The 23,784-nt window shown below is 41.8% G+C and overlaps 1 protein-coding gene across 1 annotated transcript in view; it reads left to right on the forward strand.

Moving 5' to 3' along the window:
* CNTN5 (contactin 5) overlaps positions 1–23,784 on the forward strand; it is a 569,036-nt gene that overhangs the window by 536,954 nt on the left and 8,298 nt on the right. Inside the window, exons 19-20 of the mRNA XM_088456711.1 lie at positions 5,708–5,817; positions 16,644–16,830. Coding sequence (XP_088312837.1) covers positions 5,708–5,817; positions 16,644–16,830 — 297 coding nt within the window. The remainder of the gene's footprint in view (positions 1–5,707; positions 5,818–16,643; positions 16,831–23,784) is intronic.

Raw genomic sequence — 23,784 nt, forward strand, 5'->3', positions numbered from 1 at the left:
CATCATCATTATCAGCAGCAGCATATATGTGCACCTGCAGAAACAGACAGATCTCAGGTGCACAACTCCAAATTACTGATAATATATAAATGCAATAAAATGTTGCAATCAATGGAGGTTTTTAGCATAATCTTGGCCAAGGTTATGGGCCTACCCACCATATCCAGGTAACCTTTTTAGGGTAGGTACCTAACATACTAGGGTTCAAATCCAGAGCGCAGCCACAGCTGCATATAAAGAATAAAAATAAAAAAGTGAAGTACATGTATAATAAACAAACAGTGAAGGGTTAAAATGTGTTATAAAAGAAAAGTGTTATAATGCGGTGCCCTGAAACAGATCAACCAAAGCAATCCAGGGGGACTCACGCCCCAAATATGAACCAAAGTTGCACTACAGTATATAACTTGTAGGACGTACCTACAATTGTGCCTAATACTAGTGTGCATATTCATTACCAGACTCCATGCTTTTACACCAATAAGGAAGGGGTGCTAATCCAGACTGAGGGCACCTGACCTGTAGCATATGCTAAAGATATGCCTCCAAACAGCAGTGTTGGCGCATCATTGCTGGCCTGAATGACTCATATAGACAAACACGCATTTACTGAATTTAGCCTATGTGAGAACACGCCCTGTTCTGAAACTGGCTTTCTCACATGTGCAGTCATCGTACGGCATATGCGCAAGTGTTAGTCACCGGAGCGGGAACCCTCGGCTCCCTCTCTGTAAAAAAAAAAAATCAGTCAACTATAGCCGATAGGCTACAATGGCTAACACCATTTACAGAAGCCAAGGTTTTTGTAGCTTGGCACACCTCGCAATTTCACAGACCCCATGGGGACTGCTTTTGCATGGACCACAGAAGATATCTGCTAAGGGGTTTGGTGTGGTCAGAATTCCAACACCGGCATCTCGACAGGGTTAAGATACCGACACCTGTTGGTAAGTGTCCAACCCCTAGCCCTCCCTCCCCACAGCCTAAGCCTAACCTCCCCCCGCAGCCTAAACCAAACTCTCCCCCCCTAGTGCCTAACCCTCCCCCTGTGCCTAACCCTAACCACTGACCCTATCCCTCCCCTTAACCCCACCACTTACCGTTGGGATGCCGGTTCGGGGAGTCTGACTGGTGTCGGGATTCCATCACTGGCATTCTGAGCGCAGGCAACCCGAGTCGGGATTGAAACTACCTCCCCTGCTGTGATACCCTCTTAATACTCTAAGCGAGTAAGCTGGGGATTTTCCACAAAACAGGCACAGTACATATGCCCTCATAATGAGAAACTCTTGATGGAATTCTGTGCCATGGACAACATGCCACTGGGTAAGGCATCTACTCAAAGCTAATTTTAATGAGAATTTAACATAAAATCACAGATGTAAAAAATATCTAGTAGACATAAATATGCACATGTAAACAAATATTACAGCTGGTGCTAGGTGAAGATATAAACAAAAATATTTGGGACTTACAAATTAAGTTTCATCCCAAAGTATTTTGACATTAACTAATCATTTACAAATATGTACTGTACTTGATACATATTTATAGACATACACTCTGATGACTGGTGGTACAGAGAGGGTAGCACGTCTGTCTGTTACTTGCCCCAACTGCGTGGTCCCTGGTCCTTGAGGAAGCTTCCTGTGCTTAGCTCCCAGCTGCATACAGTAGGTACTGTACTACTGGGGGTCACAGGGTTGTAGAAGTGCCAATGAGAGCTTAAGTGTCGGTGGGTGAAGTGCCGGTGAGAACAGGGGAGGTTGGTGCTGGAGTGCTAACCAGGCCTGTCCAGATAACCTAGCTACAATACTTAGTCCAATACTGGTGACACTAATCATAAATTAAGTGGGAAGTCTAGGGGGTAAATTTACTAAGAACCGAGTCTGGGAGAGTTTGCTCTTTTTTCAACTCGATTAGCTTCACCTAAACTCGGGTAATTTGAAGCTCCTGAGACTCTCAAATTTACAAAGAAGGGCGTTTAGCTGAGAGTGAGATGGCCGATGGTGAAGCAGAACGAGATTTCTCTGCCGAGTAGCAGGTTTTGCAGGAGATTTCTCCCCCAAGTAGTACGTTTTGCAGGAGATGACTCACCCGAGATTGTAGTGTCTTCTCTCTGCAGAACTCTCCCGAGCTAGCAGCCTGCACATATCAGTGAGATATGTGTAAGCTGCTTGTGTTGTACCTGTTAAAAAATGGGTTAAAAGTGTTTTTTAAAAAATTACATCGGGCCCCCTACCCTAAAGCTTAACCAGCCCCAGGCTTGCCAGCCTGTCCTGGTTTCTAAGATTACGGGGAACAAAATGTGTAGGGTTCCCACGTAATTTAGAAACCAACACCAGGTTGCAGGGCCAGTCCTGATTTTAAATGGGTAGGTGTGTGATAAAGTTTTACTAATCACGGTGTGTGTGTTTTGTCTTTATTTAACTATTTATTTTACAGTGGGGGTACAGGTGCCGCCTGTCTGCTGGCACTTGTAGTTCCACAGGTGCCAAAGGGCAGACATGCTGGCACCTGTAGTACCACTGTAAAATACAATAGTTTATTTAAATTTCCCCACTTTATTACTCACGTATCCAACGCTCCAGGGGTGCGAGGAAGAGCCCTAGGCTGCAGACCAAGCCTGGGGTTAAGGGAGAGTGGTTACCCCTTTTTGGGGGGGTCCCCACCTCCCCTGAGATCCCCGGCTTGGCCTGACCGGCTTGGGCTGATAATGCTTTGGACCCGGAGCCCCCGTTTTGGGTCTGGTGCTGGTTTTAAATATAGGGGGGACCCTACACAATTCCCCCCCCTATATTTAAAATCAGGACTGGCCGTGCTGCCTGGTGTTGGTTTCTAAATTACAGGAGAACCCTACACATTTTGTTCCCCGTAATCTTAGAAACCAGGACAGGCTGGCAAGCCTTGGGCTGGTTAAGCTTTAGGGAGGGGGACCCTATGTCTTTTTTTTTCTGATATTTAAATTTATTTTCTATATTTACAGGCAGAAACATACATGGATCACAGCAATCTGTGTATGTTTCTGCCAAACTCTCAGATCACACGCAGGTGTATGTTTTTCACGAGTTTTTACAGGAGAGTTTTCACATCTCATGAGAGCTTAGAAACTCTCTGCTTGGTAAATTCCCGAATCCTATCTTCACCAGTGAAAAAGTTCTCAAATTTTGCCGATGGTGAGTTGAAGAGAGTTTGCTAACTCTCCAGTATTTTCCTGTAGCAAAGGAGATCTCTCTCCCGAGTTTGACATTAGTAAATTTGACAGTGGGAAAAAATGCCCAAACTCTCCAGAGATTGCTAACTCTCCCAAACTCTCAATTTAGTAAATTTACCCCTAGCAGTAGAGCACTGTGAACCTGGTGGACATGGTCAAGTTGGAGGGGATGCATTTGAAGGCATAAACATTTACAAATATACAGTAAAAGGAGAACTGATAGAAGACTATAGATAGTCATCTAGAGATCCCTTTTGGCCATTTCCTATGATCAAAGATAGTTTGGTCTGTCAGTAAAAGCAGACTTGGACAACATTTAACTCTCTATTTCCCAGCCAGGAATGTTTGGAGATATGAGGAGAAGGTACAGACAAGCATATACTGACATAAGAGGGGAATATTTATAGATATAAGGGGATTACTGCTATTTATACATAAAGTAGTATTGGGTTAGAAAAGGGTTAAACAGCTTGTACTCTAGAATCGAGAGATTAAGAATGATAAATTGGGTGCTTTTAGCTGTGGTTTGTACACAAGGCTTTTCATGTTTGTTTCTATCTCATAAATACATGCATGTTTCTGTACGACCTTTACAGATACTATATTTTATCTGTGCCCGCATTTCCCTTCTGCCTGATTTATTGCATTCTTGTTGACACTTAATTTCCCAGTTATCTATAGGATAACATATAGAAACTATCAGGATTGAACGCATTCAGTCTTAGTTGTGAAATGTTTATACAGTGATTGAACATTTTCCCAGCACAGCTATACATAAAATCCATCCTGCTCGTCACTGGACGGGCGTTTCATACAGCATTTTGAGAGATAAAAAACCCATAAAGAAATAAATATAGTACCTGTGACTTTGATATTTTGCCAATAATGAAACAATGGAACTACTACAAAACCCTTTGAAGCCTGAGTGACGTCAGAGAACTGATTAATATTAGAGATGTGCGCCGACCTCCATGTTTTGGTTTTGGATACGGATTCATTTTTGTTTTGGATCTGTATTTAAAAAAAAAAAAACAGCTAAAATGACGTCACTTTCACCCGTCAGCATACAATCCAAAACGTGTTCGGTTTTTCAATTTGAGTTCAGAACCACAGGAAGATCTGAACCAGGACTCAGTTCCACTCGGTACCTCAAAGTGATTCTGAACTCATACTCGGTTTGACTCTGAACCCTAAATTTGGTTGTTGTCGCTTCTGAGAACCATACCCGCACATCTCTAATTAATAAAGTCTTTGTTTAATGTACTCAACCCTACAGGTGGGGTCAGTTTTAAATGATCACCTCTTTAACCGATATCCAACAATGAAATAATTACATTCCTACCGTATGTAAATAAATGGGTGTAGTTGTGATATGGTGTTATGTGAACAATGGTCATCGTAGGATGTGCACTAAAGTCTTCTCCTAAACTCTCCTTATATAATGTTCAACCTCTGCCCCTTATCTACACGCACTTTAATCCTTAACCTGTGTGTACCTGGCAATGGAACAACACAATAGAACGATATATCGCGTGCGCCATACATACTACCTGAACCAGAGTATGACCATGTGATATATTGCTGCATGCTGCATGTAGCACCATGACGGTTCATTGCATTGTCTCATCTGCACAGCACATTGGTCGATACGAGGAACAACCTCTGGGCACACACAATTGGGCCAACACACTATATGACCCCCACAATATATATCCCAGTCTAAACAATATATCGTACGATATATATCTTATAGTGTGTACCCATCTTTAGTCTATAATAAATTCTCTCTGAATCTTCTTGGTTGTTCAGTTCAATGGACAGTACCCAGGAGTACAGTTATACACTAGGCGAGATGTCGTCCGATCCCGCAGATGAGAACAACATATCTGGTCAATCTTCTAGTGTGTAACCATGATAAGCGTGCTCCCACAGGTCGTTAGCGACTGCAGGGCCGACGGTGTATGTCGCTAACAATGCCATGCTGCAAAATGCACCCGCTATTTATTTGAATCCAAAACCAAACCTAAAATCAATACACTAGAGAGTGGTTTTGCAAAACCAAAACAGAAGGATGAATCCAGATCTAAAACCAAAACACAGGGGTCCGTGCATGTCTCTAATATTTAGTAGGCATTATGGTGTTAAATACTAAAAGTGGATGTTACTTTAGGGGTGGTGGTGAAAGAGAAAAGGTATGTAGTGTACAACAACTCCTTTCTGTGTTTGGCATGCTGTTCTATAGGTAGGTGATCCTTTTCTTTTTCTATTATACATTTTGAGCCCTCGTTGCAGTTGTGACTGGTTTACTTTGAGGCAGAAGCATAAAGGTGATGAGAATATTTAGAATACTTAGGAGCCTAGGAGATTTAGCCCAGCTGAAGTGCCGCAGTTTGCCCATCAAGTCTGTAATCTAATAGCTGGATGATCATTGCTAAAGCAGACTTGCTGCAAGTGACAGTTCAATAACTGATTTGTTTCTAATCCTCTCTGCAGAACCCAGCAGTCCGCCCACAGACGTCAAAGCAAAAGGTTTGTCAGCATCAGAAATCCTCGTCACATGGAAATCTTCCAAGGATAACACGGGGAGGCCCCTGGGATTTGAGGTATGAATGCAAATGACGCTCCATCGCTGATACTCACAGAATTACCTCAGTAAACACAACTCAAGTATGTCATTGCTTCACTTTCTATGGCCTCTGTATATATTGTGTGGGCACATGATTTAGGCGGGAGACAGGTTTCAGTTTTACCATAATATATTGGTATTAGAAAGGTTAACAACAGACACAGAATAAGGGGGAAGATTTATCAAATCTTGGAGAGAGATAAAATGGAGAGAATTAAAGTGCCAACCAATCAGCTTCTTTTATTTTACAGGTTGTGCTAGAAAAATGACATAAGCTGATTGGTTGCTAATGGGAAACTTGTCCATTTTATGTCTCTCCAAGATTTGATAAATCTCCCCCAAGGACTCTCCAGGCAGTGCCTTGATGGCACACAATGACATCACATGTCCAGGGGGCAGAGCCTGCACTGGCTGCAAAATTGCCCTGCTCCGGGCACTGACTACGGGAGATTCAAGGTCATTCGCTCCTCAGCCGAATCTCCACTTGTGGCTGAGTGGTTGTTTCTGGGCTGCGACTGTAGATGAAACTGTAGGTGTAAGTCTTCTGTGGGCATGTCATGAGCATGTACACAGAATTGCTGGCTATTTAGACTTGTGCATACGCAGAGATCCATTGAGATATCTGACATTTAGGATAGGGCTAGGGCACATGCATGATAATACTGATAACAGCAACTTCCAAAAGTGGATGTATAGAGGCTCAGGGATGCATGTATGCAGCCAACTCTGAATACAGACAAAGATCTTCATCTATCTCCCCCAATACTCCCGCATCTGAATCTGGCCCAAAGCGCACACTATGGGACAGGGGAATCGGTATGACTTACCGCCGGACCTAAGCCCAGCGGATGAAATACCGACGCCAGAAGTCCGGCAGATGGCACCAGGTAAGTATCCTAACCCCCCCCTCTCCCCCCCAAATCCTAACTTCCCTTAGGCACACAATGCTCTGGTCCTGGACTTCCCTGGTAAGAGGCGGGGCTGCAGCACAGTACAAAATTCAAATAGGGGAGTCACACCAACTGTCATTTCACACGCTGCCAAACATCACTGGCTGGGACTCACTGGCAGTTGGTGTGACTCCCCTATTTGAATTTTAGACTGTACTGCAGCCCCACCTCTGGAGCCTCCACCAATCATAAATTACCAGGGAAGTCCAGGACCAGAGCATTGTGTCCCTCCTGGAGAGGGTCATGTTGGGAGGTATGCTAACCCTAACCACCACCCCTAGTGCCTAACCCTAACCTCCCCCCGGGGGTGTCTGACCCTAACCCCCCTTCCCCTAACCTAATCCTAACCCTCCCCTAGTGGTTGACTAACCTTAGGGGTCTATTTACTAAGCTGTGTTAGGACATAAAGTGAATGATGATAAGGTACCAACCAATCAGGCCCTAACTGCCATGTCACAGGCTGTGTTTGAAAAATGGCAGTTAGGAGCCATTTTAGGGAGTCCCTAAACCTAATCCCCCCCCTCTCCCCCCCCGCGGCTAACAGGTCATGACGCCCAGCTTACGTACGTTCGGTATGCCGGGCATCGGGATTTCGGCATGGGGCTGATGATAGGCATCGGTAATTAGACGCCTATCATTAGTCCCATGCCGGGATTTCACAGTCGGGAAGCGGGCGGTCGATATTTCGACCGCCGGCTTCCCGATTACATACCTGGACTACATGCTGTAATGTAATGCTCTATGTGCTGGGCACATTTGCAGGTTGTCATGGTAGAAAAACATTGCTTATTTGCGCACCGCCATTGTGGACGGGAGCAAGTATGGTCATCAATTTTTTGATGACCAATTTTAAAATTAGCATGGGCATCTCTACCGGTCGTGCCCCTTTGTGGGTGCTCCTATTGCAGAGTCAATTGATCATCTCTAATACCCAAGACACTTAAAAACATTTATCTGACTCCCATACACTGTTCCAGACTGATGCAATGTCTTCTTTCTACCAATGGATATCACAGGTATCACGTCAAGTAGGCTAAAGGGGGTTTATCAAACCAAATAAAGTATCTAGTATTTTTTTTATAAAATGATAGCTGGAATCTGATTAGTTACTATGGTTTGATAAATCTCCCCCAATCCTAAACCTTCTAAACACTTTTATTTAATGTATATTAATTAATATAATTACTCATTATAATCATACACTTTGATATACAGATTATTAATAGCCAATTATTTTTTTTTTCTATCATTCATTAGAGAGAGACGATCATTTAAAATCAAGGAAATAGTTTAAACTAAAACGGTTGAAAACTTTCTCACCCGTATGATATACGCCCATAAGGCTTATGAAATAGCACCTACGGCCACTTAATTAACGCTGCTACCAGCACCTGGGGAGAGACGGTTACTAATGTCAGTGCGCAATTATAGGTAACCCTGGGAGGTGCTGTGCTGAAGATGGAGATTACAGAGTATTCTATTTGATATTACTGTGCCACATATGGAATATAACATTTTACACACTGTTTTTATTTATGCTCCATTAGCGGAAATTTGCAGTTTAATTGCTTCAGCTGTGTAATGGACACATTGGAGGTTTTAATTAGTCGTTCTGCATCCCAGATACTTGTAAAACAAATCAGCCCTACTTACTAAGGAATGCTTAAAGGGCGATAATCACTAAGCTAAAGTAATTCTGCAGCAGAAACTTAAAACGCATTTTCATTCCCTATATAAATATTTAATATACCGGGCTACGTGCATTTTTGTCATACAGATGGAAAGTGATGAAATAAGGTCTTCACTTGGCTAGAATAATGTCAAACTGGTTTAGATGGTGAGCTCTCTTGGACATTTACTTGTTGCCTAAATATTATGTAACATTTCTAAGATGCCTCCTGAGGAGATCCCCAGTTACCCGTCCACCTCCTCCCCACCCAATGTGCAATGACAATGCTCCGATCCAGTGCAGTCAAAATATATATATTTCAATAGCCTTGGACTTAACCCTCTTCCCCACAAGGGCAGGCCACCGGGTGTGATGTAGGTGCTATAATGGTAGTGAAATGCTACTGGACTGCCGTTCTTTCATGACACGCACAGCGACCTTCATAAAGGAACCGAACACAGACCCTGATTCAGAGCTGGACGCTCTTTCAGAGCACTCACTCTGAATCAGGGCAGCATTTTTTTTTAATGTGAGCCGGCCTCCCGGCTGCTCGCTAAGCTGTGGGTGACTACCCACAGCTTTTGCGAGCGGCCAGGTGATGGTCGCAATGGTCGCGACCATCGGGCTTGTGACGAGACCCTTGTGGTAGGGTCTCGTCCATCGCAAGCCCCAGTGAGCTTCAGGCTCTAATAGAGCCAGAAGCTCACTACTGAGGCCGCCCCCAAATGGCAGGTGTTCCTTCGGGAACGCCTCCGTTTGGCCAGCCACCCCCCCTGCCCGCCTCCAAAACAGGGCACGCTGTCAAACGGAGCGCCTGTCGCTGGCCGGGTCTCGCGCATGTGCACGCCGGAGCCGGCTCTGGCATGCGCATGTGCAATGAGGGACCATCGACCATGTGTGCAACAACCAAACCACCTAATCCTAAAACCCATTTGGATATCAAAGTATTCAACTTCCTCCAAGACTTGTCCATAAATACTCCAGTAAAATCACCATGTCTATGAATAATAGATGACCATACCAACAATCACCAAGGCCAGCTTTATGCCACTGTCTCAAAGTCATGAACCATGCCAAAACAGAGGTCATGGGATGGTCACCAAGTGGGGTTGTTGCTATGGGTTACAACTCCATTTCTAAAAACCCGCACTTTAGTAAATATACTCCCTACAGTGCTGTCAATATACTCCTCATTCTGAAAAGGTGTATTTCCTGTGGTATAGCATGCATGTGGTGTATTTCATTTAATTTACTAAGCTTCTGGTGTCGGTCTGATATTAAATAAATTAGATTCATTACAATCGCCAAAAAGGAAAATCAAATTTCATCTATTAAAATAAAGAAAATACAAGATAAAGTGTTGCATCAAATAGGCAGCTGCATTCATTAGCATATAAAACAGAATATAAATGCGTTTCTACTTGAGAAAACTTTTTCAGCATAGTTGATTTCATTAGATGTTTTACTGTGTTCTATAATGCATAGTGACTTGTTTTATAGAAATGGATTGACTTGGTTAAGCCATATTGCTGCTATATTATACAGTCATGTTTTCTTCTGTCGCCAACATTTATTTAAATGTTCTCCCTGTGAGAAGTTAGTGAATTATTATGTAATGAAATGTTTATTAGATGCTTGCAGGGTGTGTGGGGAATTCTTATGATCTCTGCCTCGTAATAAAACAGTACAAAACTGTAAACAAAAATTGGTCACTAATGATAAAAACAATAAACAGAAGTAATACAGATACCAGTGTGTTGATTGAGCACAAGAAACAATCACATAAGCTGTTTGATCAGTTTACCCCGTAAACATATGCACCTACACTCCCGGGGTGACCTGGAGACTGTCGAAAATTGTGGCGCTCTCCCGGACTTCTGAGAGTTTAGGCCGCCTCCCACATATCCGGGGGAAGTGGACTCGATGATGTGATTAGCGGTAAAATGCATCACTGTGTCCCCGCCCTCCCGCTGCAGAATGTCCCAGTTTGTGGCATTGTACAGCTAAGGGTGGGGCTGTGACAGCAATTCAAAGCAAAACACCCCCTTCACCTCCCACCTGCATCTCCCGGGTGGCTTTGGAAAATTTTGGCAAGTATATCTGTATGATTTTTTGCCTATAGTGGATAACTGTTTTAGTCCCTCCGAAATCCAGTTCCAATAATATCTGTACATTTATTAGCACATTACCACTCTAGGGGGTATATTTAGTAAAGTGAGAGTTTATAGAAATGGAGATGTTGCCCATAGCAACCAATCAGATTTTTTTTAACATTTAACTAGCACCTTCTTGAAGATAATAGTTAGAATCGTATTGGTTGCTATGGGCAACATCTCCACTTCTAAAAATCTCTCACATTAGTAAATATACCCCTAATACTTTGTTTTAGTCTCATATACAAATGTTAACCTTGGTATCCTCTCTGTGCACTTACAATTATCTCAGAATGTCCAGATTATAGAAGTGCACATATATATAATAAAATCGACTGCTGATCAAAAATGATGTAATTGTGTTGGCATGTAATGACTGTTGGTATGACATATTATTACCCCTCGCACCAGTGGCAGATAGACACTGGCAGAGGGAGAAGCAGAGGGGGATATAGTGTTGGGGAGGGGAAAAGCGAGAAAATTGGGAGGAATGAGGTGGGGAGAAAGGGTCGGGGGGCAAATAGAGAGTGTTGGGGGGGGTGGAGAGATAAAAGTAAATAAAATAAAGCCAGACGATGCTGGGCATTACAGCTAGTATGACTACATACAAGCAGTTTCCCAGTTGATGTCATCAGTACCTATATTACTATAAACTCAGAGAGTCCATATAATTAGGTGCCATTAGTGCCCAGAGCATAGCAAACGTTTACATATAATAAATAATTTACCAGAAGGTGCCCAAATTATGCCTACAATATCTATATGATTATACCAGCAGTACCCAGATTATATCAGGAGTGACAATATGAGCATAGTATATTCTAGAAGAAACCCATATTAGCCCAAGAATTGCCGTTCTCCGTTCACTGTATCTCCCGAGGCTTAGTAACTAGTCCCCTCTCTGCATTAACGCCTATTAATCCGTGTTAATGCCCATTAACACGTCAATTTAAATGGTGTTAACAAGAGTAACAGGTGAAAAATGGACCCTAAATGATTAGCCTTGCGTAATAAAGCCCGAGGCTACGTCCCTTTTTCACCTATGAAAACGTATCGGGTGCAATTGAATTTCCCCCATAATGTGTCGGCCCACAATAGGTAGATTGATGAAAATAACATGCCGTGCACAAATTATCATGAACAATTGTAAAAGTGAAGCACACAATAAAAATACAAACATAGGGACCTACTTCATCAAAACATAATTATCACATAATTAACCACCCTCAAGTGTTATGGTTTTGGTTTTGGCAAAACCACCCTCAAATGTTATGGTTTCGGTTTTGCGAAAACCACCCTCAAGTGTTATGGTTTTGGCAAAACCACGCTCAAATGTTATGGTTTTGGTTTTGGGAAAACCACCCTCAAGTGTTTGGATTTGGTTTTCTTTAAAATTGTTAAAAACAGCTAAATTTAAGAAATTTGGACCTGTTTACATGCAATCCAAAACTCGAGTTTCGGTTTTTAAATCCGAGTTCCAAACATATAGCAGACTTGAGCCGGGACTCAGTTCTACTCTGAACCCCAAAAGTGATCTAAGCCAGGACTCGATTTGACTTGGAGCCCCAAAATTCAGGTGCGTTCTCTTTTCAGGAAAACCGAAACGCATATCTCTAGTTTGCCCTTGGGGGTTGGTGGGTAATATTATATTACACGTCAACGGGTTAGTACTAGACACCTCTAGGTGCGCCCCCCCAAAAAAATTATATTTTAAAATATATGTTATTGTTCTATATAAATGGGAGAAAATAATATCTCATTACATTTTGTGGGGAAAAAAATTGTCAGTGAAGTGATTAAGCAATGGAAATAGTTGAACAAAACCTGGTTGATTATTGTATTTTATCACATTTTTCTTTCTAAATTAACTCAGAAAGCTCTCTCCTAATGAGGGAAGAGCCAGAATTGCACCTCAGAAGTGCCCACTGTGTCTTGCACGGTTATGATGCGTTGGTTTATCTGGGAACTAAAGGTTTCTGGTACAGATGGAGCAGCCTTTGGTTCCATAGTTTAGTAAGTACCTAGCTAGTTTCTCTAACTGCCACCCGCATGACACCAGTATACAGTCTGTACACCCATGTTCACTATACCATCTGTGCCCCATATGCCAGTGTCTGGACCTAGTGATCTCAGTTGTCACTGCTATCATCGCTCATATACTGGCAGATGGTCAAACAGCCCGTATGCTGGGACCAGGGATCACTGGTACTGAGCACACTGTATACTGGCAGAATACTATATTATATATACAGTATTGGCACAGGGTGCACACTGATAATGGAGGTATAATATATGGTGGCAATCTGTCTTTGAAGTATGGGGTATACGGTACAAAGGAGATGTGTTGTACAAATTGCAGCACTCTGTGCTGCGCACTTTGAGGCCTTTGCAGAGTTGAATCTATTACTGATTGTGGAGCATATGCTACTTGAATTTGCATTGTGTATGCTCCAAAAGTGGGCACAGGCAAGTGAGGGCAATGCTAAGTCATATGAATTTCGATTGCATCCACAGTTACGACCGCAGAGGTGGGTCTGGGTTGTAACATTGCGTTCTCACACAGACAGAGTTTAGTGACGTCGTGTTTCCGCTTACACGGGCTGAGTAGGTGCAAGTCCACGCTGAATACGATGACAAGTAGCAAACCTGGTGCGCACGCTGATGTGGTGACATCGGGAGATAGGTAGAGCTCTGTGTATGGGTGAATATACGCATTTTTTCCATGCACGCTGCTTAAGAGCAATGTACGTCCAATTTACTTCCAACTTTGTCCTCTATGCTTTTGCATGGTGGTCTCTTTGACTAATAGAGATGTGCGGTTCGGTTCTCCAGGAATCCAAATCCACCTCAATGAATCCGGACAGATATGAGTCTCGGTTCTTAACTCTTGAGGGGATCCGGACAGATCCGAGTCATGATTCTGATCTTCCCACGGATCAGCATTCAGATTTTAAATACAAATTTTGGGTTTTGGATTGCAAAAATGACATGATTTTAGCTGTGTTTAGTAACTTCTTACCTTTTTTTTGTTTTAAGCCAAAACCAAAACACCAAGATAAATCCAGATCGAAAACCAAAACACGGGGGTCAGCGCACATCCCTGATGACTAAATAATGCAGCCTATCGATCCACTAGGATCCAAGGATATCACTAAGGCACCAGTCTCTGTGCTATATTATCCTGCATACAGCATGTTGTTTAGTCTGACCTGCTCTGCGCACGTGATAGGGCAGATGTCAGCTACATGTCTTTTACTGTAACATACTACTCTTTATCTTTGAGTAAACATTCCTCCTATGTTCCAACGTGAGGGTTAATCCTTTACAATGAGATTATAACATTGCAGGCATCCTGCATTATCTGGTATACAGGACGGGGAATGACAGCTCGGTTCATCTAACAGGGACTTGATTTGTTCAGTTTTTTTTTCTTCTTGCCTTCCAGACAAATTATCCATGTGTAAATGACCAACTATGACAGCCATCACTTTAAAGCCTAGGATTTTCCTCTGTCTGCTAATGTCAACCAGTATCTGCAGTCACATGAAATGCCACGGGGCGCGATCCTCCGCACTGCTGCGTGCCTCATCCGCTCACTTAGGAACCATGATATCTCCTTAACCTGAAAATAGATGCACATAGTTCAGTCTCTTAGCTGCTATTCATGTGAACTTCAACTCAAACTATGCAGTGATTGCTGTAAAACTTTCCATAGATTTAAATGAATCAGGTCACATACTGAAAATACAGATAACAGGGCTGTGTAAGAGATAGCGTGGTGTGCATTACATCAGTCTACAGTGTGAGTATCCCAAAGGGTACGAGTAAATCCACAAGTAACAAATTTGCAGAAATAAATATACTGTGCTTTATCTAATATATATATATATATATATATATATATATATATATATATATATATATATATATATATATGAGTATAAAGTCAGTGCGCCATTCCAAAGATCTTGAATAATACGAGTATCCTGCGAACACTCCCAAAAGCGATTGTGTGTCTGTCCCTTCTTTGAGAGATAACGTATGAAAGTGTAATCCAAAGATCAGATCCCACACTATTAGAACCGGCGTCTTTCCCAAGGATAAAGCCCGAATCCAGTCGGGATTAATTCTATACCTGCTTCTTCACAACTTCCAGCCTTTATCCTAAAAGTTAGAAGCCAGCCTCCTGACGAAGTCAGATGACGAAACGCGTTGGAGCGTAGCTTGGTGTTCTCACTGTGTAAAAGAAACAAGTCCCTGAAAACGTTCGGGCCACTGATGGGTTACCTTTTTCCTATCATCCATTATACTTGCGGTGGTTCTGACTATGTTTTGGTATGCATGTTATCATAAATTTCCATTGATTGCAATAAACTGTTTTATGTGGTGTCCCCTGTTTAGGTTTTACTTCTAGATTGTTTATATATATATATATATATATATATATATACAAACTTCTTTTATACATATAGACTCAAGTATGTAATTTATATACGCCTTTTCCCCCTTTTCCCATACTGTCTCAGCTTAATAGTTACCTCATTCTCAGCACCAGCAGAGTAGTCCTTTGCTGTCCTCTAAGGTCTGTCCAATCACTGCAGTGGAATCTTTTTTTTAGTATAAAAGACACGGGTCACCGCAGTCTCTGCTCCCCCCCACTTGGCCCTACTCCATCTATGGCTGGCTCTGCTGTCCCCCCTCCACCCATACTTACCTTGGTAGTAGAGATGGCCATCGATGGGTTAGCCATTATTGGGGGAAAACCATTGGATCTCTGCCATCGATGACAAAACGATCTCTGCCATCAATGACAAAACGTTTGGTGGTTAACCATTGATGGTTTGTAATCATCGATGGTCGATGGCCATCCCTACTTGGTTGCTCTCCGAAGTCTGTCCCATCTCCCTCGCAGCGGGAGCCATTAGGGCACATGCATCGCGGAGATGGCACAGAACGTCTACAGATAGCTAGACCTCTAATCAGCCTAAAGCCCTCGGGCCCCCGACTACATGAATCTTTCATGTAGTCGGGGGCAACACCATGGCCTATCAGTTGTGTAAGCTCATCTAATGTTGTCCTAAGTGCGTTGGGTTGTTAAAGGGGAGGAGAGCCGGCTTAGATTTTGCACAATTACCCAGAGTCCTCTAGATACACCCCTGTTTGGTATTATTCAAAGCAAAAAACTCACTGGCACAGGCGACACATTCATATTGGTTGCTTTTTGTATGTGTGTTTGGTTGTTTGTTTGTTTGGCATGCTGGAACTTGTAGTTCTGCATTGCCGCCTATCGTCAGCTTGAGTACATACTGTATGACTAGATTCTGTCATTTTGTACAGCAGCCTGGGAACATCCATCAACAGATTTATCCCTGTTGCTCCAGCAAAGGTCATTCTGACATTGTCAGAGCTCTTTATAAACTAAATGTGACAGACACCTGTCCTAGTTGGAACAGCTGAAAGAAAATGTCCTTCCATTGCCTATTTGCTTATGCTTTTCCCTTAAACATTAACCCACTACAATTTGTCCTTAGGTGACCTGTCTGAGCTCATCCATCACATGGCAGCCGATATATCACTATTTGGGTAGTGATAAGGGCAAATTGTTTCTTATACAGCTGCACCTTGCAAATCATTGTGCCGAGCAACTTAGCCTGGCTGGTTACAATGTGGTTGCTGCTAAGACATCCCGGACTTCTCTTTAAATTATTTTGACTGTCTGTCAGCATTTGTTTTGTACTATTCTGTCCAGGAAGCCAAGCAGTGTGATACTACATCCCAGGCTCTGAATATCAATGATTCTGTGAGTAATCTAGTGACATCCTGACCCTAGACAGCCGGGCGGGATGCTTAATAGTGCTCAGGCATAAACGTGGGACTACAAACCCCTGGTGTTTAGAATAGCCTGTTAATTTTTTGACAGAAGGTTCTTCTGGCTGTAGGGAGGCCGGCGCCTTCGAATAAGCAATAAAAGGAATACGGTGGAAACTTCACGGCTGCCGAAATTAATCTTCTGTGTGGTCAATGTTGGCAGGTTAGTTACTGGAAAGATATGGAGCAAGAGGAGGCTGCGGAAAAAGTGAAAACCGCTGGAAATGAATCCTCCATCATTCTGACAGAGTTAGAAGGAAACACGTTATATCACATAACGGCAAGAGCGTTTAACAAAGCCGGATACGGGCCCCCTAGCCCAGGAATACGTGGGAGCACCAAGAAATCGCGTAAGTGACCTACAGTAACATTCCTTCTCCTGGGTCCCTCACTCACTCTTGTTTCTTTACAAGTGTATGATATAACCAGGTGTCTGATTTACAGGGAAATCATTCTAAAACCACTGTCTGGTGCTCTGAAGGATGAGCATAGGCAAACGCAGGGGGGGTTTCCGTCTGCCTGGAAACCCCCCTCCCCAGCACACACATGACCACAGTAGAAATAGTAATATAATAGAATTTTGCTAGTGTTGCATGTTCTTCTCAGTATAACAAATGAAATAATTAGCACCACTTGTGGATCTTTTAACATGTATCAGACAGTAATAAATAACCTGTGCAACAACTAGAGGATCTGGAAAACATGCACTATTAGGGATGCACTGCTATAGAGCCCAATATGTCCAGGGCAGTGCTAGGTTCTTCTGCTGCTCCTCCAGGCTCCCGGACTTGTTCCAATAGTCTGGAATGGTGCCCACATCTAAAATTAAAACATTCAGCTCAGGCAGGATGGCCTACTGCCGCATCTATTGGCTTATTGTGATCGCTGGTCCTGTAAATGATGGAATTATGATACACAATACACTTTGTATGTAACATATTAAAACTGGTTGAGTACTAATTCTGCCCTCTTCACAGACTGGCCACACTCGCTTTAAAATCCAGCATTTGGAAACCCCCCTCTAGAAATCCTACGTTTGCCACTGATGAGACTGGGAATTTCACACCGCACTGGGAAAAATAAGCTCTAGTTTGTTATACATTCAGAATGTTTGTGCCAGTGATAATATAAATACTCCTGAGCTTTGTGACGCCATGGAGAGCATCACTTTTCTCGTTCTTGTGAGGCAGACACAGGCATCACCAGGCCTGGCTGCCACTGCACAAAGACGCTGTTCAAGTCTCCATGCAATGGGGGATGGTCGCTGATGACGCTAATGACACTATTGTGGCCCCACATTGCATGATGACACAAACAGCATCATTACTTAAAATAAGAGCAGATATTTCAGGTTACTAAGTTTTGCCACAGCTAACAATAAGTAATAAAATGTATGCGAACACAGGGCCTGATCCAGAGCCGCTCGTAAGCGGCCGCTCGTTCGCTCTGAGCGATGTTCACACAACTGCGCATACGTATGGGTCGTAATTAGGGATGTGCAGGCTCGGATAGGTTCGAGTTTGCACGTTGAGTTCGGATTTTTCCCTCCAAAAAAACGGAACTCAGAAAGAGGCTAAACGTCATCTTACATGGACGAACATCATCATTCCTGGACTTTTGTCCAGGAATGATGATGTTTGTCCATGTAAGATGACGTTTAGCCTCTTTCTGAGTTCCGTTTTTTTGGATGGAAAAATCCGAACTCAACGTGCAAACTCGAACCTATCCGAGCCTGCACATCCCTAGTCGTAATGCGCATGCGCAAACCAGTCATTGCGGTCGGAAATCGAGTGCTCGCAAAACAGTGAAGGTCTGCTAATTTGACTGACAGAATGTACCGTTTGTGGGTGGTAACAGGGGAAGGTGCTTGAAAACGGGGGAGTGGAGATCCGAGCGCAGGCGTGCCTAACGGTCAAAAGGGCGTTTAATGGGAGTGCATAATTAGTAAAGGAGCGTCAATGACCACGTCACTTGGTTGTCTTTTAGCCTGAACTGCTCGCAGTGATAGCGGTAAGAAAAAGCTACCACAAGCACTGCAAGCAGTTCAGATGCCTTTCGATGTTCCTGATCAATCTAATAAATACCGGAGATGACGTGTGATGCGAACGGCAAAGGGGCGTCTTTACAAAATAGCGAGCGCATTTTTGGTTTGCTTGCTCAGACATAGAGGCTTCAACAAACCGCAATGAGCGAGCACACAATTTAAATAGCCAGCCCCTTTTTTGAACGACCGTCTGCAAATAGCATCCGGGTCTGAATCAGGCCCATAGCTAGATATATAGAAACTGGTTCTGATGAGAGTAAAGCAAAATAATTAACTAACGTTGCACTTGGACACACTGTTGCACTGGAAGGGGTGCATACACATTTATTTATGTACATATGTGTGTATATATGTATTTATTTGCATGTAGGGTATATACTGGCTGCTTTCACATGTAGCCCGCAAATGATGAACAGCTATATTTTTACAAAAATACTTAATGTTTTGCTTTCCCCCCTACTCAGTCAGCCCAATAATGTAGTAAAAAAAATAATATATATATATATATATATATATATGTATTCTGTATATTTTATAATGACCCTAAGCACACAGCCAAGATATCAAAGGAGTGGCTTCAGGACAACTCTGTGAATGTCCTTGAGTGGCCCAGCCAGAGCGTAGACTTGAATCCGATTGAACATCTCTGGAAAGATCTGAAAATAGCTGTGCACCGACGCTTCCCATCCAACCTGATGGAGCTTGAGAGGTGCTGCAAAGAGGAATGGGCGAAACTGCCCAAAGATAGGTGTGCCAAGCTTGTGGCACCATATTCAAAAAGACTTGAGGCTTGAGACTTGCTGCCAAAGGTGCATCAACAAAGTATTAAGCAAAGGCTGTGAATACTTATGTACATGTGATTTCTTAGTTTTTTTTTTTTTTATTAAATTTGCAAAAATCTCAAAAAAACTTTTTACACGTTGTCATTATGGGGTATTGTGTGTAGAATTTTGAGGACAAAAATTTATATATTCCATTTTGGAATAAGGCTGTAACATAACAAAATGTGGAAAAAGTGACGCGCTGTGAATACTTTCCGGATGCACTGTACACAAATGTCACCACCCATCTGTTTCAACATCCAAAAAGACGTATGAGAGATGCACATTAGAATCCGTCAGCCAATAATGAAACAGTGGATAGGGGTATGTAGTGCACATAAAGGTTTCTTTTAAGCCAAATATGTCCTACACCACATGGAAATAAAATAAACATCATACCAAGCAAGAATTATCCGGCGGTAAGCATACCCTACTCACACATCATAAGGTAGGTTGAATCATATCACGGTTTCTTTGTGACTGAAAATAATAATTGGTATATTGAAATAAGAGATAGCCGCATCAGAAAGTAGGCATGAACTTTATTGATAACCTAAAATACCGCTGAAAAAATTGAAGGAATAATCACCTAGAGATACTTATACTCCCATTAGGGATGATGATTTTCATTCCAGAAATACATTCGATATTCTGGATAATCTTCATGAGACCAGTGATTTTTTTTTGACCAAAGGATGTTCTCGTGGAAAAATCAATACGTTCTAATAAAATAACAAAAAAGAAAATATTTAAGAGAGGTGAACGAGGGGGTAATCGCAAGAGTGATAGACCTTATAAGAAATCTATTACATTTCGAGAGGATAGTACAAAGGATACATCCGGCTCAGCCCTCACAAAAATCTTTAACCTAAGAGATCATCTTTTGTCTGAGGATAAAACTGCTGTCCTACAGAAAGGCCTTAAATTTGCACCTAGTAATCAAATTATTATTATTTTTTATTTATACAGTATAGTGATGTGAGGAATTTTATTAGGAAGCTGTCTTTAAAAATGTTTTTTGCCCATAACAATCAAGATAGCATTCACCAAGTTAAGGAGACAGAAGTTATCCCTTTTAAACAACAGTCCACATTCAATCCTGAACATACAGCATGAAAGGTTGTTTGTTTCATCGAAACTTTTCAAAATATAGTTATGCAGGAGATTAACTCAATAAAAGACATTCTCCCTCAACCTAAACATAATTTGACACTCACCCAAAGGAAAGCATTGGATAATGTGTGAGCAAACGATAATATAATTATTGAGCCCGCAGACAAGGGTGGAGGAGTGGTCATTTTAAATAGAACGCAATACACGGAAGAAATGTTTAGACAACTAAAAGAATGACATACATGTAGGAAATTAAGAGCATTTAAAATGTAGGCTAAACTGAATCACAGTTTCAAATATGTTGAGAACCATACTATCAATAAGTATACTGGTGAATTTTTAATCAAAGATGAATATTCAGTCCCGGTTCTTTATTTGCTGCCGAAAATTCATAAAAATTACACCAAACCACCTGGACAGGTACTAATTCCATTATTTCAAATTTGTACTTGTTTATTGACCACCATATGCAAACCCTTGTGGTTAAGGGGAGATCACATTTGAAGGACAGTGATGGGGATCATGTTTGCCACCAGCTATGCTAACATATTCTTGTCCAGATGGGAGGATTCCACCGTCTGGCATGGACATGGCTGGGAGGCAAACCTGGCCCAATGGTGGCATTACATCAACAGCGTACGCTTTATATGAAAAGGGGACCATATATCACTTCAGAACTTCTGTAGTTACTAGAATACTAATTTTAAAAACATCACATTAACCCTCTCACTATTAGTAGTGAGAGGGTTAATTTTCTCGACCTGAGTATACTGTGTATATTAAAAATGGGCAAATCAAGACATCCACTTATAGTAATCCATCACATTTAGGGGCCTATTCATCAACACTAACATAACGTTTTTAAGGACATTTTCCTGAATTAACGTTATTTTAGTATTCATGAAGAGACTTAACACAGGAGATATCACTGATAAGTCCCCCCTGCATTAATTTCCACACTCCTCCGTACATTAGTACATTAGTATGGGGATATGGAAATGATGGTATTCATCAAATTCCGCAAATTATGTATTTTCGGAACTTGATGGAGTTACTATCCGCCACTGTGAGGTGGTAAATAGCAGGTGACACTTCCTCTGGTGCTTTGGTCCCTCCTCTGGCTCCGGCGGTTGCTCTGATACGTGTTCTCCCAGCAGAACACAATAAAGTTTTTTTTTTTTCCAAGCTGTACTGTGGTTTGCTGGGAGAACACGTGTCAGAGCAGACACTGGAGCTGGAGGCGCTGCAGCGGACAGGTAAGTGCGGGACAGGGGGAGGTGAGCGGAGGAGGGGTGAGGGGGAACAAAATGACCGCAGCTGTAGGCACTGCTGCCCATGCGCTGGTTTTACGAATGTAACAGCGCATGCGCAGCACTGATTACAGCTGCAGTAAGTTAGTGTAGAGAGGGATAACTAACTATTTCTCAAAAAGCTGTCATCACAAAAATTACAGCTTTTCAAAATAGATAGTTATGGAGAGGAGGAATGATGAATTCCTCCGGTAATTAGGTAGAACTCCATGCCAGTTCTAAACCTAATTATCTCCATCGATTTTTTAGGTATGATGACTAGGCCCCTCAAGCACGTACCGTACATTGATGCTAAAAGCAACCATTTACCACAATGGTTGCAAAACGTCCCTAAAAGCCAATTTATTTTCCTAAAACGTAACTGTTGAAATGTGGGTATCTATGAAAAAGAAGCTCACTTGTTTTAAAGTATCCCAAATTATTAGGAATTAATTAAGGACAAACTGGTGTCAAGTGCTTATTTTAGAGAGGATTCCACAGGTGCGGTGACTGTAGTATCTGTATATCTTGTCCATAAGATACGAAAAATGTAACTCATTTTGAAATAGGTGGCCAAAGCTATAAAATATGACATTTATAACTTGTAATACTAAATATGCCATTTATGCCATACAGTGTTCCTGTAACAAGTTACATGTGGGAAAAACCATGAGGACCCTCAAAGTTCGTTGGTCAGAACATGTGAGGAACATAAAAGATAGCAATGAGAATCATCCTTTTCGGCTTATTTCAAAATAGTACATAATTGTTCAGTGAAACACATAACTAAATTCTGTGGTCTTGATGTAGTTAATGAAGACTGGCATAACCCCAATCGAGACATCAGATTAGCGAAAAGGGAAACGAGGTGGATCTATGACCTGAATACCTTGTCACCTCATGGTATTAATTATGATTTTGATATCAAGTGGTTTATATAATATATTTAAAATATGTAGTTATATATGTTATAATTCAGATCATTCTGCACTGATGTATTAATTTATGTTCTCTAAATAGGAGTAAGCATTTCAGTTTTTACTATGGATTTTATTTTATTTTATATAACTGTATGTTTTTATGTATTTTATACTACATTCATTTGCACTATTAGAAACAAATAGCATAGTGCATAGTTTGATAGTTTGTTATTATCTGTGCCGCTAACACAGTGACCATCTGTTACCATGGTCACAGTATATCACCACAGACAGATCCAGATACATCACTTTAATTTTTACGAAGAAAAGTGTTATTTATTTATTTATTTTTTTACTCATATTTTATATAGTTGAATATACTTAGCGGTATTTTGTTACATGTTTTTATATTAAGCATGTATATCACTTACTCCTATTTAGATATAGGAGAGAGAGTAGCAACCGGAGTATGTTGATAGCATCTGGGTATGGAAATTCTGGAAGTTGTATCCAACAGTATCCGGTGCTCAGCGCTACTTAATCCCCATGAAGTGAACTGCTCTCTCACCTTGAAAAAACGTACTCTAAGTTGAAACGCGTTGGCCGAGAGAGTAATAACTTTTGTCTGATGTACAATCACTGACAGAGATATCAGCCCCCTGGGCAGAATTAATTGGCCGGCCGGCCGGTGTTCAGGTGATATGCTGCTTTTGTTTTGTTGCTATCACCTCTGATCGGTTGTACTTACATGCATGACAGCGGTATTTTATGTTATCAATAAATGTCATGCCTCCTTTCTGATGTGGCTATCTCTTACTTCTGTATACCAATTATTTTACGGTGAGGATTAAGTACAGTGGTAATTGGAGAGGAGACATTTTCAGAGTCAGAAAGAAACCGTGATATGATTCAACCTACCTTATGATGTGTGAGTAAGGTACGCCTACCGCCGGATATTTCTTGCTTGGTATGGTGTTTATTTTATTTCCATGTGGTGTAGGATGTTTTCAGCTAAAAAGAAACCTTTATGTGCACCACATACCCCTATCCACTGTGAGAAGGGTATGCTATTTTTTCATTATTGGCTGACGGATTCTAATGTGCATCTATCATACAC

This window comes from Taudactylus pleione, unplaced genomic scaffold, assembly GCF_031769625.1.
Source record: "Taudactylus pleione unplaced genomic scaffold, aTauple2 ptg000711l, whole genome shotgun sequence".
NCBI lineage: Eukaryota > Metazoa > Chordata > Amphibia > Anura > Myobatrachidae > Taudactylus > Taudactylus pleione.